Source organism: Accipiter gentilis, chromosome 3, assembly GCF_929443795.1.
Source record: "Accipiter gentilis chromosome 3, bAccGen1.1, whole genome shotgun sequence".
NCBI classification, from domain to species: Eukaryota; Metazoa; Chordata; class Aves; order Accipitriformes; family Accipitridae; genus Astur; species Astur gentilis.
This window is the reverse complement of record NC_064882.1, coordinates 3,286,481-3,301,055: the sequence shown is the minus strand read 5'-3', so window position 1 is coordinate 3,301,055 and position 14,575 is coordinate 3,286,481. Positions and strand designations below refer to the sequence as shown.

The 14,575-nt window shown below is 37.2% G+C and overlaps 1 protein-coding gene across 4 annotated transcripts in view; it reads right to left on the bottom strand.

Moving 5' to 3' along the window:
• Positions 1 to 14,575, bottom strand: part of DDX60 (DExD/H-box helicase 60) — a 47,555-nt gene that overhangs the window by 26,249 nt on the left and 6,731 nt on the right. For all 4 annotated transcript variants that reach the window (XM_049833392.1, XM_049833410.1, XM_049833401.1 and 1 more), the window contains 11 exons: positions 13,632 to 13,793; positions 12,532 to 12,690; positions 11,899 to 12,040; positions 10,626 to 10,787; positions 9,227 to 9,329; positions 8,398 to 8,513; positions 6,049 to 6,212; positions 4,769 to 5,021; positions 3,763 to 3,926; positions 1,552 to 1,704; positions 332 to 481 (listed from right to left, as the gene is read on the bottom strand). In XM_049833392.1, the coding sequence (XP_049689349.1) occupies positions 332 to 481; positions 1,552 to 1,704; positions 3,763 to 3,926; positions 4,769 to 5,021; positions 6,049 to 6,212; positions 8,398 to 8,513; positions 9,227 to 9,329; positions 10,626 to 10,787; positions 11,899 to 12,040; positions 12,532 to 12,690; positions 13,632 to 13,793 (1,728 nt within the window). The remainder of the gene's footprint in view (positions 1 to 331; positions 482 to 1,551; positions 1,705 to 3,762; positions 3,927 to 4,768; positions 5,022 to 6,048; positions 6,213 to 8,397; positions 8,514 to 9,226; positions 9,330 to 10,625; positions 10,788 to 11,898; positions 12,041 to 12,531; positions 12,691 to 13,631; positions 13,794 to 14,575) is intronic.

Genomic DNA, 14,575 nt, shown 5'->3' with positions numbered 1-14,575 from the left:
CCATGTTGGTAGGCTTTTGGTGCTCTCACCATTTACCTAACATGCTACTTAGACCACTTTTATATATATTGGTGTTTCTGACCTTAAATTAGCTATACAGATATTAATAGACAAAAAACTCTATATGAGCTTATATATTCTGAAGATTATTTTTGTAAACATGCTGTTTCTAAGAAATGTAAAGGCAAAACAGGATGTAAAGATTCCATTTCTAATCCAGAAAATATATCTCAACTAAATTTTTGTAACAAGTTACCCCAAACAGTTTCAGAATCATACGGAGAAATATCACAGTCATACATACAGGATATGTAGTAGGATGAAGCCTTACCTTTGTAGGAGCAACATACACAACTACTCCTTCATTGCTTGTTTTCAGAACTTTTTCCATGCAATAGTAAGATGCATATGTTTTTCCTGATGAAGTGGGAGCAACAATCACTGCAGACTCATTATTATCTACAGCATCAAGAAGTTCTCGCTAAGAGAAAAGCAGTTACTTACATCAAAATGTCTTGTTATGAAGTTCTTATTGAGTAAACCAGCTCCTTCTGTGAAAACATCTCTTATTTTTGCATGCAGAATTTATGTACAGATTTTAGACTACTGAAAGTCAGAGTTAACCTAGTCATTTTATGACTGTATTCTTTCCTCTTAAACTGTTAGTGGGAAAAAAATGGAACTACAAGTTATAACTTGTCTATTTCAATTATTTGGTCTGAGATACCGATACCAGAACATTCTGAGTCCAAATCTGGACATTTTCAATTTGAAAAATAAAACCTGTTAACTCAGCAGTGCATAATTCAGTTCAAAAAACTTCATTGTTTTATACAAGGCAGTATTTTTTTCTTGCATTATAATAGTTATATCAATACTATCCAAATCTCTCTTCTCCTCCTAGCGTACAGTGTTTATTAATCTGTTTTCTTCCTTATTACTGTTGTCCTCCATGCTCTCTCACCTTACATACATCTGTGAAAGGGTAGCGGAAAGGGTACAGAAGAGGAAACAGAAATAGTGCTAACAGTATCTTTCTCTGTCAGCACATATGCCAAGTTCCAAGTTGTTTTTCAAGTAAGTGACTGTTTTGCAGATATGGACATGCAAAGCAGCAAATTCATTTGGCCTCCCCAGTCCAATAATAAAAAAATCTGAGTTAGACTTACACTGCTTTAGACAGAAAAGTTATTTCTCAACTCATACTATGGGTAATTTTTTAGGGACAAATGAGCAGAGGATGAACAATCGGAGATTATCCAAATGGGGCACTACCACCATAAAATATAGTAATAAGCAGTGAAATCCCAGAGGTTCAGCATTTCTTATGTTGAATTCTTCAGGCCAAGCTCTCTGTAGAAAAGCTCTCAGCGTAGAAAGAACATGGAATACAGTCCAAAATGATCTAATGATTTTGTTAAACTTATTACAAAACTAACTTTGTTAATGCTTTTTTTTGATAACTAGTATACTAATATGTATTTTTAAATGGAAAAAAATAATCAAAGATAATTTTGATTAACTTTATGCAAAAAGTTTGTGTCTCATTACCTGCCACGTGTCTGGTATGAAATGTTGCACTCGGGGATCTGGATCATTTCTCTCTTCCCTGAACAAGTAATAATCCATGTATTGTAGCTGAAAGCGAGCCGGACCCACTTCGATAGCATAATTGCTTATATTCTGATCATTACTTTCTCCTGTCTGTAAGGTCAAATGAAAATTCAAGCTGGTTTGAAAGTTAGCAAGAGATTAAGAAGATGGCATATCTTTTGCCCTGTGGAAGTCTGCAAGCTTTGAAAAACATATGAAAGTGCAGGTGATTTTTAAATATTTTTTTGCAGAAATCTAGAATATATAGCCTTATGTCAGGGTTATGCTTGTATGTCTTTCAAAGGACACTATGTTCTAAAATTAATATGTCTTCTATAGCCGGTGGTGGTGGTGTTTTTGTTGTCAGAAGAGCTAACAAAACTGATTAGCAGGCAAAGCTCAGCCTCTTCAAGCTATCGCCTGCCAGAGCCTTCTCATCCTGTATTTATTTCGCTTTTCTTCATCCTGCCCTGACCCCTTGTGCAATGAATCACAGTTGCAAAAGGAAATTCAATATAAAGACTGTGATCCCAAATTTTGTAAAGCACTGTATTTTAAACAATGCCTGTATACCCTAAGATATACCAAATTTAATGTTCATGGACACATCTGGTTACAACATCTGATCCTGAAAGCTGTATAGAAAAGCATTACATGTTACACATTCAGCAGGAGATCAGAAAAATCACGTAATAATTCAGGTTGTCAGGGAAGTCTGGATGTCAATTAATCCAACTCACTGACAGAAGCTGGTGCAATTGGGTCAGGTCACTCAGGGCTGTGTTCAGCCGAGTTTTTACGATATCCCAAGGATGGACATTTTACCAGTTTTTCAGTTTCTTGAAAGAAACATTTTCAGTTATTCCTGAAAATGTCAGTTATTCCTAAAATGCCCCCAACTTTGCAAACAAGTAGCTGCAAAAGCAAAAGTAGGTCCAAAATGCACTGACTGATCTAGAGCCCTTCTGAGCAAGGCATTAAACTTGACAACATATCCCTTCTATCACCACAAACATTTACAACAGATCTTTTGAAATCCTTGGATCCTACAATTCTACTTCCTGAAATGTAATATACTTTATTTGGGGCACCAAACACCCTTACAATAACTGTGTAGCCAAGAGCAAATGATAATGTACACCATTTGAATTCACATAGAGAAAGAGACAATTTCCACTCTTCAAGGGAAGAAGATTTCTTACAAATCAATCACTTTCTCCCTGACCTCTTAGTCCTGGTCCTCAAGGAAGGATGATAAACACTTTCCAAGAATAAGCTTCCAAAAATTCCTAGCTCTACTGTGCCTGAAAAATGAGACAGTGAAGTGATTGATTTTGGTTTTACAGTTCACTGTAATCTTCATTCCTTTCGCTATTGACTTCATATTCTGCAGGCTGTGAGTTACATCCTCCCTCTTCTGCCTGAGAGCCACTTTAGCATCCCCCCTCCCTAGTAACATCCCATCTACACATAAAAGTATCTAACTGCTCTTAACATTAAATCAGCCAGCAGGCAGGTTGCAAACATGCAGAAAAGCATAAGGTCAATCCTTAGAGAAATTACTTCAGAGCCAAATTCAGTGTAGCTACTAGTGGTCTCAGCTGTGCTAGCAAGGACAAGCAATCCAGTATCTGAAACGGTCTCCTTCAGAGGTGATCAGTAATATCGTAACAACAAACAGAATAGTTTTCATCCACCTCTGCAGTCTCAGAGATTTCTTTTTCTAAAGTAGCACATTTAGGCCTGTTAGATAGCAGGTCCTCATCACCTAGCTTTTAAGTTATTTTTAACACAGAGTTAAGCTGATGTGATGAATTGAACAGCAGGTACCTCTCAGATATATCTAAGGCCTTAGGCAGACATAACTAGAGTAAATTAATCTTGATGCATGTTTCAAAGGGTATCTTTGCAGCCATATAAAGTTCTATTTGCTAAAGGGGAACTGGCCCATTGTGCCAGCTAGCCCTCACATCAAGCAGAGAAATGTATCCATGAAACTAAAGATTAATATCTGAAGCAAGAATAGACAGTTCCAAATCTTACGGCACAATACAAAATAAAATAAGCTCAATATATATCTTCTACACGCTATTCAATGCTTAAGAAAACACTGTTGATATTCAGCTACAGATTCATTTACACTAGAATCATTACACTCTATAAAGTTACCGAGTCAGATAGAGAGCATGCCAAATTCTCAAATCCAAGAAGTCTTAGGTATCTGGTCAGCTTTTGTAGATGTCGTTTCTCCAAGAGGTCTTGATATTTTTCAAGGAGGATATGAATTCTCCTCATGACTTGAACAGCTTTCCTTAAATCTTTAGATTTGTTACCTTTAAAAAACAAAAAGCCTACCATTATTTGAGACCCAGTTGTATCATTGGGAGTCTTCTGGTATTAAGTACTTTTAGAACAGACCTTATCTGTCCAACCACATTTATGACAATTTTAAAATTGATTTTATTTAAAGACAACTAGACAAAGGCAACCCAGAATCCTCTGACCTCTACAAGGTGTGCCACCTAAGCCCAAATAATTCTATCTGCTTCTGCATGCTCAGCTATAAAAGGAAGTCATACATGTACAGAATAACTGAGGTCCCCCATTTCACCTTCCTGACCCACACATTTGTTACTCAATCTTATTAGCAACATATATCAATCACTCCGATGTTTGCAACTCTCCTCTACACATTTAGAGCAGTGTGTGTTTGGACCCTCCTGACTGAGGGTATGGACTGAACAAGTTAATTCTGGTGAAACAGGAGGCCACTAACCATGGTAGCACAGATTTCAGTGCAAATCATTATACAGGCTGTGAGCCAACCACCTCAGCTAATTAAACAATCCACTGCAATATGGATACATTTTAGTGTGCATGATACATAATCACTAAAGATAGATACTATAAAATAAATTTACGCATGAAGTGTTTAAAAAGCCAAACAGGAAAACAGCTACAATCTAATTTCATTGGATACTGTATGGCTAACTCAGAGGACCTTGAAATTGCAAAAGGGGACCAGAGCCTGTTAATACTTAAAAACACCTCTCATGCTGCTAAAACAGGACTGTATTTACACACCTTTATTCCAGCTAAGAATGTCCAAAGTCACTCACTCTCTTGGTTAAAGGAAGTGGAAGTTGAATCCTTTACACAAATTTGGTTACCATACCTTGCTCTCTGCAGTGTTCCTTCCACACTTCTAAACAGGCAGACAGCCCTGTCATTTCTACGCTGAACTTCACAGATTTACTTTTAAGGGTCTTGAGAAATTTCTCCAATTTATTTATTCCAACAGTCAGATTTGCTTTTATTTCCTTTTCAGTTGGTATACACAAGGCTTTCCATTGCTCCTGTTCTTTCTTTTCTTCTTTAGATTTTAGTCGCCTGTTATTTTCCTCTGCAATTGTTTCAGCTTTACTTTTCTATCCAATAAAATGAAAACATTTAGAACTAACCAGCACTGTGCATAAACATTATCTAAAAAATAAGCTAATCCATAAACTTAATCACAGCAGGTACATTACAGTTTTCAGTTAATCTGTGTGATGCATTGTGTTTTGGGAATTGTTTAAAATAGTACTTCATTTTGAAGGAGATATCATTTCTGAATCCCAATATATGTTGCTCTAAAGAGCTTCTCTAAGCTTCATTTTAAGTCAGTATAAAGCTTCACAAGTAGTATAAAAAAGCACAAATGTGGAAAAATAAAAATAGCAGATGTCTGAAAGTTCAATTTCAAGCTTTTATTTTATACATGGGTAATCGTAATTCTGATCATATTGAGATGCTTTACCATAAGTTAAATAAAATTAAGAGTTCAGCCTTACTTGATGTTAACAAAGTTATTTTATATACAGACTTTTAGAGGTAATTCAACAGGCCATAATCTGTAACCCACAGCACAGTCCACTATGAAATATTACTCAAATTACTATTGCTCAGTATCATTCATAAGTATGCAAGTACATGCTACGTACCCTATGATGTCTGACAACGTTCACATAGTTAGGATTAACTGCAATATCTGCAGGATCTTTCACAGAGAATGTTTCCAAATAGTGCAGGGAAATAAATAACTGAATAATGTTTCTTCTGGTATTTCTCAATAGTTTCTTAAAGTAAAATTAAATTAATGAACTCCAGTTTCCTTCACTCCACATTATAATACTGTGGCCATGAGACAAACCTATCAGCCTTTACAGAGTTCATAGTTATTGATTTTTTTATTTACTTGTGCCTGTTAATATATAATCACTCATCAGTATTCCTAACTAGGAACAAAAATACTTTTGCCAATTAGCTAATTAAATGTGAAGTCAGTTTAAATTTCTTCAGCTGAGAACTACTAGTGCATTCAGAATATAAAACTTCAGCTGTGGGACTCATATAGTAGAAATCCTTTCCTGGATAATAGAAAAGATTTGGAAGGAGCAACTTGAATATACTCACATGCTTTCTTTGTGTCTTTTTGACAGCAGCATTAGCATTCCCTGACACATCATCTTGACATACAATAAGTTTTGAAGTGCTGTCTTCCAAAGTGCTTCCATAAAAATGACGAAAAGTCTGTAACTTTTGTATTTGTCTTCTTTCTTTTGGATCTCTGGATTTTGCTGCAAACAAATATAATTGATTAAAAAACACTCTGATAGAATTCCAGCCTAGTCTATTTCCATGAAAAGATACCTGGGTAATGGATAAATTTCATAAAAATTTCTCATTGACGTGAAGGCCAAAATCACATTTTGAAAGAGGCTGGCTACTAAGACTCACTGAAATTCAAGAGTACTTTGAATTATCTGAGAGACAGGCAATAGGCTCAAATTCAAACTACTTCAGGCACACACTAAAAATATTGGAAAACTTAATAAGCAGGATGCCTGGAAAAAAATTATAACTGTTTGAACAAAATGCCTAGGCTTCTCACACAGTCCATCAAAATAGGAAAGTGTCTTCCAAAGGCAATTCAGATGATCAGAAAGAGACCTCTTCCCCATGAAAACAAGAGTCCGTCATCAGAACATAAAGAAATAAAGCTGCTGGAAGAACACTTATGCTAGACAATGGAAGATACTGAACTGAGCACATGGATACTTCCACATTCAAGGCTAAGTATTTCTCTCTGCCCTAAAATCAAAATGATAGTCAGCTTCTGAGTGTGAAGACCCATCTCAGAAGATCTTTCTGCTTTTCACAAGAAATCTGAGATGATACATGCCAGCATTCAAAGGGCCCTCTCTTCAGCTGGAGTGGACATAAACCTTCAACTCCAACATTATGGAAGGCGCTCCACCTACTATTCTGCAGGTTATGCTCGCCAAATGTCCCATTGAAATCACAGTGCACAGAATATTGCAAAAAATCATCCAGTCACAAAGATGGGAAGACAGAAACCTGGTTTCATAGATCAAGTGGCGCAAATACCCACTCAGTAAAGAACATCTCTAAGTCACTAAATGAAAACGACAAGCAACACTGTTGGAAGTACTAACAGTAATCCATGAATTCTCAACTCCCGTTAGGTTTTTCACAGTTTAATTCATTGTATGATGCAATAGGTGATAGGAACATCTCTGAGAAAAAGCTTTGTGTACTTGCTGGTACATACAGTATCGTGTACCTCATTTCAGGTAAATACACAAATCTAAGACGAAAGCTAAGTCCATGGCTTCTTTTCCTTGGTATCTCAAACTGGAAAAAAATTACAGGAAACTATAATGCATAAAATCAAGAATTATGATACAAACAACTTTTGTTTACTTCTGTGCTCGTTCTAGTGGGATAGAGTTAAATTTCTTCATAGTAGCCGGCATGGGGCTATGTTTTGGATTTGTGCTGAAAACAGTGTTGATAATGCCAAGATGTTTTCATTATTGCTGAGCAGTGCTTACACAGAGTCAAGGCTTTTTCTGCTTCTCACCCCACCCCAGCAGTGAGTAGGCTGGGGGTGCACAAGAAGTTGGGAGGGGACACAGCTGGGACAGCTGACCCCAACTGACCCAAGGGATATTCCATACTGTATGATGTCATGTTCAGCATATAAGGTTGGGGGAAGAAGAAGGAAGGAGGGGACGTTTGGAGTGATGGTGTTTGTCTTCCCAAGTAACCGTTACATGTAATGGAGCCCTGCTTTCCTGGAGATGGCTGAACACCTGCCTGCCAATGGGAAGTGGTGAATGAATTCCTTGTTTTGCTTTGTTTGCATGTGCAGCTTTTGCTTTACCTATTAAACTCTCTTTATCTCAACCCATGAGTTTTCTCATTTTCACCCTTCTGATTCTCTCTCGCATCCCACCAGGGTGGGGGGATGCACGAGTGGCTGGGTGGTGCTTACTTGCCGGCTGGGGTTAAACAACAACTTCTTTTCTGTTCTCAAAAGATAAGATTGGCTATGCGTGCGCTGTGCAAACATCCAAGCAGATTTTGTACATGTATAGATGTCCTTACTAAGCATTATCCAAACTATATATTTAAAAATTAAACTGCATATGTACATACAGTTTGCTTATATAAATCTGTGAAGCATTCCACGAGCAAAAGGGAATGTATCATAAACATCTGACAAGTGCTCATTCTGTTATACTCCTTAGACCTATTTAAGATAATACACAACGCATAGACATAATGCACATGCACATCAGTTTAAGTGCAATTTAGCTATTGCAGTAGCTCTAGTTTGGCAAGTATACATCTGCAAATATTTTCTGAAAAGAGAAGTCCTTCTCCAAAACCATGATAACTTTTACAATACTGTTCTATCCAACACAGACATGTGGGCTTTGTGTTAGTTTTTCTTACCATCAGCATTGCACTGTACTCGCTCATATTCCTCAGTCAAAGGTCTACCAGAATGCCAGTGACAAAGCTCATCAAATTCCTTGTATTTAATAAGAGAAGTAACTGCAGGATCATTGCTGAAATATACAAACATTAGCAGAGCAGAAATTAAAAGTGTTTTCTGGAATCTCTAATGAAACATTCAAAACATAAAAACAGGGTATTTATCAAAATACAATTTTCCTGTGGCAGAAAACCAACACAGGGTTTAATTCTACTCCAAACATAGTATGTCAAGATAGCCTCATTTTTTCAGAAAGAATTACTAACAAGGTAAAACCCCATTTTTTCACTTTTTTTCATACAGATTAATCACAGAATGCACTGTAACTACATAACTCACACGCTGGCTAAAAAATACTCATTGTGCAGCACAGAACGCACTTCCACAAGTAGCAGAGCAAATGTAAAGGATAATCTCTTCCTTCTTTTTTTCAGTATTTTTACTTAATGTTTTTCTTTTCCTGAAATCAATCTGAGCTTTGCAATTTAGGGTAAGGCCTTTCAAACATAAATTGTACATTTAGAAAAACAGTTCTAGAATGTGGAATAAGAATCAAAGACTATAATGCAAATAACAGTATGAGAAAATATGGATATATTGACGCTCATCCATCTTGTTCTGAACTTAATATTTACACCAGTACATGTAAATGTGAAATTTTACCCAGTCATAGCAAAAACTCTTCTACATTTGTACAAGTTGAGCATAATATGGATGTAAAGTGCAGGGGAGTAGAAAATAAGCCCATATAATGTTATTTCATTAGAATAAAACTCATACATGTACCTTTCTAGAACAGGTAGGTCTTTCAAAACATCTCCAGCATAATCTTCAACAAGATCAGATTTCACTGAGATCAGTCCAATGTTAGGAATTTCTTTTTCACAGTCTTTACAGTGTAAAAAATAATTAATATTGTTTAATTAAGAATATCTATAATTGCATATCATACATGAAAATTCTGTCAAGTTACATTACAAATTAAATTCTATAAATCAAAATTCGCTAGTTCCCCTTTTCCTGTTTCTTCTCAAGCATGGGAAGAAGAATGAAGCAGACATCATTATTGCTTCCAAGTAGATACTCTCATAATCCATTTTAGACACCTACACTAACTTTTTGAATGCTACAACCCATCCCATCTCACAAGAATCTACTTTCCCATGCTGATTCCATAAAGACCATAGTCTCCTAAATATGCACTTTCAGCTGCACTTATGTTAGATGACTAAAGGTGACATGTAACATGTAAAGGTGACATGCCTTAATATCCCACAGATAACAAAGAAACTGCCTTTTTTTGCCCACTAGAGCTCACTTTGCCCACTTGACAGCTTTGAAACCAGCTGAAGAGCACCCACAAACTTAAGTAGAATTATATTCCAGCCTTTACTCAGTTTCTTACCAACAGTGTCTTCTAAACATTTATACAATTTGGTAGGTTTAAAACAAACATTTGAAGGTTGTAACAAAACTGGTTCTCAAGAAATGTCAGATATCAGGCAAAAATCTCTACCTACTCCTTTCATATATTCAGAACAGGTCTTCTAAGTGAGGGAAGAAAACAAATAATCTCTGAGCCAACTACGCACTTCCCCAATTACGGGCTACTAAACAGGATGATGGTGTAATTTAAGACACTTATGGGCAAATCACATTTCTACAACTTCAAGGACTGCAATGTGAGCTACGCTGATGGCTGGACCCTACCACAAGGGCAACAATTTTGTATTTCACTTTATTTACTGCTCCTGTTCCCAATATCTATGTCAACATGTATAAAGATGTTCTTCAGAGACAGTCTTCCTGCAGTGTAATTGGTACATTAATGATGAGTAATTATTATGCTTTTTACTGTTATTTGTATTACACTAATCATAATGTTTTTTTACAATACATACAATAGATTTGGGCTAGCAATCATGGAACTAAACCCAATTCCTACTGAAGTCAGTAACAGCACTTTCCACTGTCTACAGTGGAATCAGAATTTCACTACTAATTTCAGACTAATTTTGGCATCAGCAGCAAGTTTTGCTAGTGGGTTGAAAGGAAGGAGGAGAGGATCCATGAAGCATGGATTAGACTTATGATCAGGATAAAGTCAGATCACTACTCCTACAACTTTTAGTGATAGTAATGAAGATCATGCTTCTAACTCTCTAATTTGCAGAGTTTTCAGTACCTCTAAATAATGTCCGTTCCTGTTCAAGAAATAGTTGAGAGGTCTTTCGTATTGGGAAAGCATCTCCAAAACTATATTTCACAGCCAATTTTGCTACAGTGTCCCATAAACGTTGGTATTCATTCTCCATTTCTTTCCCCATTTCCTTTTTGAACTCTAATCCTGCACAAGAAAGAAAGAAAAAAAGGGCACTTTAAAATTAAGTTTCCTCAAACAGAACCTACCTATTCACCTATGCAGCATCAGAGACAAAGACTTCAGTTCTATCCAAAGTCTTTGGTCATTAAAACAAATTAGAACAGAATGTTGTACACTCACAGTTTTCAATAGCCCACGGTATAAATAACTAAATGTACTGAGATGCATTTTGGAAGAAACACCAGATTTAGACTGTCTGTGGAAATCTGCAAGCTCCACAGCTAAAGAAGAGTTTCCCTCACCTTCGCCTCCTGCAGGGTAGGATCTTGAGTTGATAATTTTCTTTTTAGTGCCAACAGTAGGTATCATTATAAAAATAAATGTTTCATATTCCTAATTTGTATTTCCTTTAAAAAATTCCTCTACACTTGCTTTACTGAGGTACATACAAGACATCTTGTGACTAGATTCATAAAGAAAGTGTTCTGGTTTACTATCAGATAGGCAGACTCATGGCAGAGGATTTCAGGTAAACAGAATTACTCTGAAAGAACAGTTGCTACAAATCTTTTTTCCATACTTCCTTGCTCTGTCAGCTTTTGTAATTTTTTTTTGTGAATCTTAGCATATCTGATGGTGTTTTCATGTATTTATAAGACAATATATGATTTTGCTTGAATCAATCTAATCTGAAATTAAAAATATTATCCAATGTCACAATGACAGTAGGGATATAATCTAATTTCCATTCTGACTGTGTTGCACTAAGACAAAATGAAATGGATAGAAAACTAGCTAAAAATCAAATGGTTGAGAATACCCAACAACAGTGACCCAGAGCTCTTACTACCTATGCTATATCACTCTTCCTTTGCATAAGTACAGGTGGCGCATCAAAGATATGACATGGTAAAGTATTCTGAATGAGTACTGGTGAAAGACACTTTCTCATGTGATTTTCTAGACTTAGCTATAGAAAAAAAGTTTTCCTATTATTCCATAAAATGTATCCATTATAATATGGGTAATTAGAAAATTGTGCTCATTTCTGCTTGTAAAAGCAGTTTCATTCTCATTTTGCAGCTTCATAAAGTTAGAAATGTAAGAAAGCAAACTGTTGAACAAAGATAAATACCTTCCGTGTATTTGACCTCATAGTAATGCGCAAGATTTATGAGCAGTAAATCATCATTTAAGTCAGGCAGGTAAGTTAAATCCAACTTCCAATCATTTGTATCACTTAGCTGTGTCAGAGCAAAATGCATACACAACTGTTGCTGTTAAAATAGAGCAAACAATTAATTCTTACAGAGCACCTTTTCATGCAGAGGGATCAAGCATCTCCAAAGCAAGGTTAACTACCACAGGTTTTATTGACATGGAAAACAACACACTGTTACTTGACTTCTCTGTGATCAGGAAACTGCCTTCACTGTAATAACCACCTTTAAACCATATAAAGGACTGCCATCAAACTTTCCATATTGGATGAGACCAAAAGGTCCATCTAGCCCAGTACCCTAACACTAATGGTGGCTAACTGGAGATGTCTAAGAAGAGGTCAAGTATAGAGATATTGCCCCAAACATTCCTCTAGCCCCATTGATTTGTGGGTCACAAGATTCCTGAACTAGGTAAGGTTTGTTTCCAGCAGGTAAATTACATTTTTTGATCTCATCAGATGACTAGAGTAGCATATAAAGGAAAATGAGAACTGAAATGACAATTGCACCTGATGACAGGGGAAGTAAGGCAGTGCTACACATACCATTTTTATTAATGGTAAAACTTGCTTAGTCCAGCAGGATTTCATTATCCTAATCTGAGCTCTCTGTGAAAGAGGCATATGAAGAAGAAAAGTCACTGCAAGACATTGCATTCTACAGAGGTCAGCTGCTGCTTCTGGAGATAGAGGTTTACTTCTTCCCTGTTGAGAGATGACAGATAAAAAATTGACCATGTCCTTCAGTAAAATAAACGTGTTCCTCTCTACTTAATTCAGTGGTTTGTACTTTGTTAAAGCAGCTAATAATTTTGATCTATTTAAACAATTTGTGCATTGTAATTACTTGTGGATACACTTACTTCAAAATGAACATTCTTGTTGTGCTGGTAGATGCAGATCAGTTATAATGTAAAAAGAAGAAAAAAAAGAAAGAAAAAAAGATCTCTTTTCCAGAAAGAATATGACTATGAAAATCAAGACAAAGCTTAAAAACAATTGTCAGTGTGTCTGGCTAGAAATATTATTATTTTAAGAGAGAAAGTTAATATCTAGATATAGGCCTATGCTCTTCTCTCAACTTCACAGCAAAAGTCGGTACAGAAATCCAGCTGTACTAGCCACTTGTAGCTATCCTGTAGTCCACTGAACATGTGTCTCAAAATATTACTGATACATTGCATCTGTGTTAACTTGATAGAAATTTAAGACTTGTAGTATGATCAGAAAAATGATGTCATGACTGCATCTAGAAAGAAACCTTTTTTCCGAAATGTCTTGCTAACCTAAGGAAAAGTGTATTCTTCTGTAAAAGCTAGTATGCCACTGAACTTTAGGAAAAGAAAAATAATGAGCACAACCAACTTCTAAGGTAGAACTTCCTATGGAAGTAATTGCTCCTAAGGTAAAACTATCCCCAGAAATAGCCACTGTGGCTGGGGGCACAGTGCCACCCACAGAGAGACCATGCTCCTTTGAAAAAGCTGCGGCCATGGTAATTATCTGAACCAGACCACTTACAGAGTGTAGTAACAAAGGAAGCAGCTGGGCCTCTCTTCAGCTTGGGATCTAGAAGGGCACCAGTCTCTCCAGTTAGCAAAATGTTTATGGTTGCTGTGCTGAAAAGGTACTAAAAAAATTCTTACTCTTGCCGATTGTTCTGTCTTTGCTCCCATGGAAGTATTTGCATTTTCCAACATGTTGCTGTATATTTTTAATCCCACAGCACAAGCAAGAACACAGACCACGCGCCGAATGTCAGATCCTTCAGGCCACAGTTGTTTCAACAGATGGACAGTCTGGCGAACCTGTAGTCATAACATTATGAATAGCACAAATGACCACTATAGTAAGTCACAGAAAAAGGATAACTCTTATCCTTTACAGTTCCATCAGAGAAGATAAAAAAAAGGTATGAAAACTACAGAAGGAAAAGTAGGCACAATCATTAGTAAAAATACCTCTTTTTTGTCATGTCCCTGAGGGCACCAACAGCCCTGACTGTCCCTGCCCAACCCCTGGGGCCTCCTCCCACCTCCCCTGGGCCCCATTTCAGCCCCTTGGGGCCGTCAGTCCCTGCCCCAGCAATGCTGCAGCAGTGTCTGTCTCCAGCTTCCCACAGCCCAGCAGGCTGACAACCTGGTCTAGCCTCAGCCCATTCCCAGGGAGGTGCCTGATGCCCAGGGTTGCAGCTGCCCCCCGGCTGCCCTGCTCTTGACTGGGGCAGTGGGACAGGCCCTGGCTACCAGACCCTGCCCTGCCACCCCCAGGGGAGCTCCCACAGCCCCAGCCCCAAAGGAAGAGCCACCCATCCGTGCTGCAACCTGGTGTTTCTCTGCTCCTGGGGTATCCAATTATTTATTGAACTTGCTTCAGGAAAGATAGTCATAATAAAACAAAATATTAGCAGTAGCCAGGCTTTAAAATGCTTTCTGATTAACACCATTTTTTTCTGGATTGAGAAAACTCAGCTCACTGGACCAGTATCATTCCCACTGAAGTCAAAGGAAGCCTTGCTGTTGTTCTCTGCAGGAGCAGAAGTAGAGTCACAACACTGCTGTGTAACTTAATGCTCGGGAAATGTCAGGAG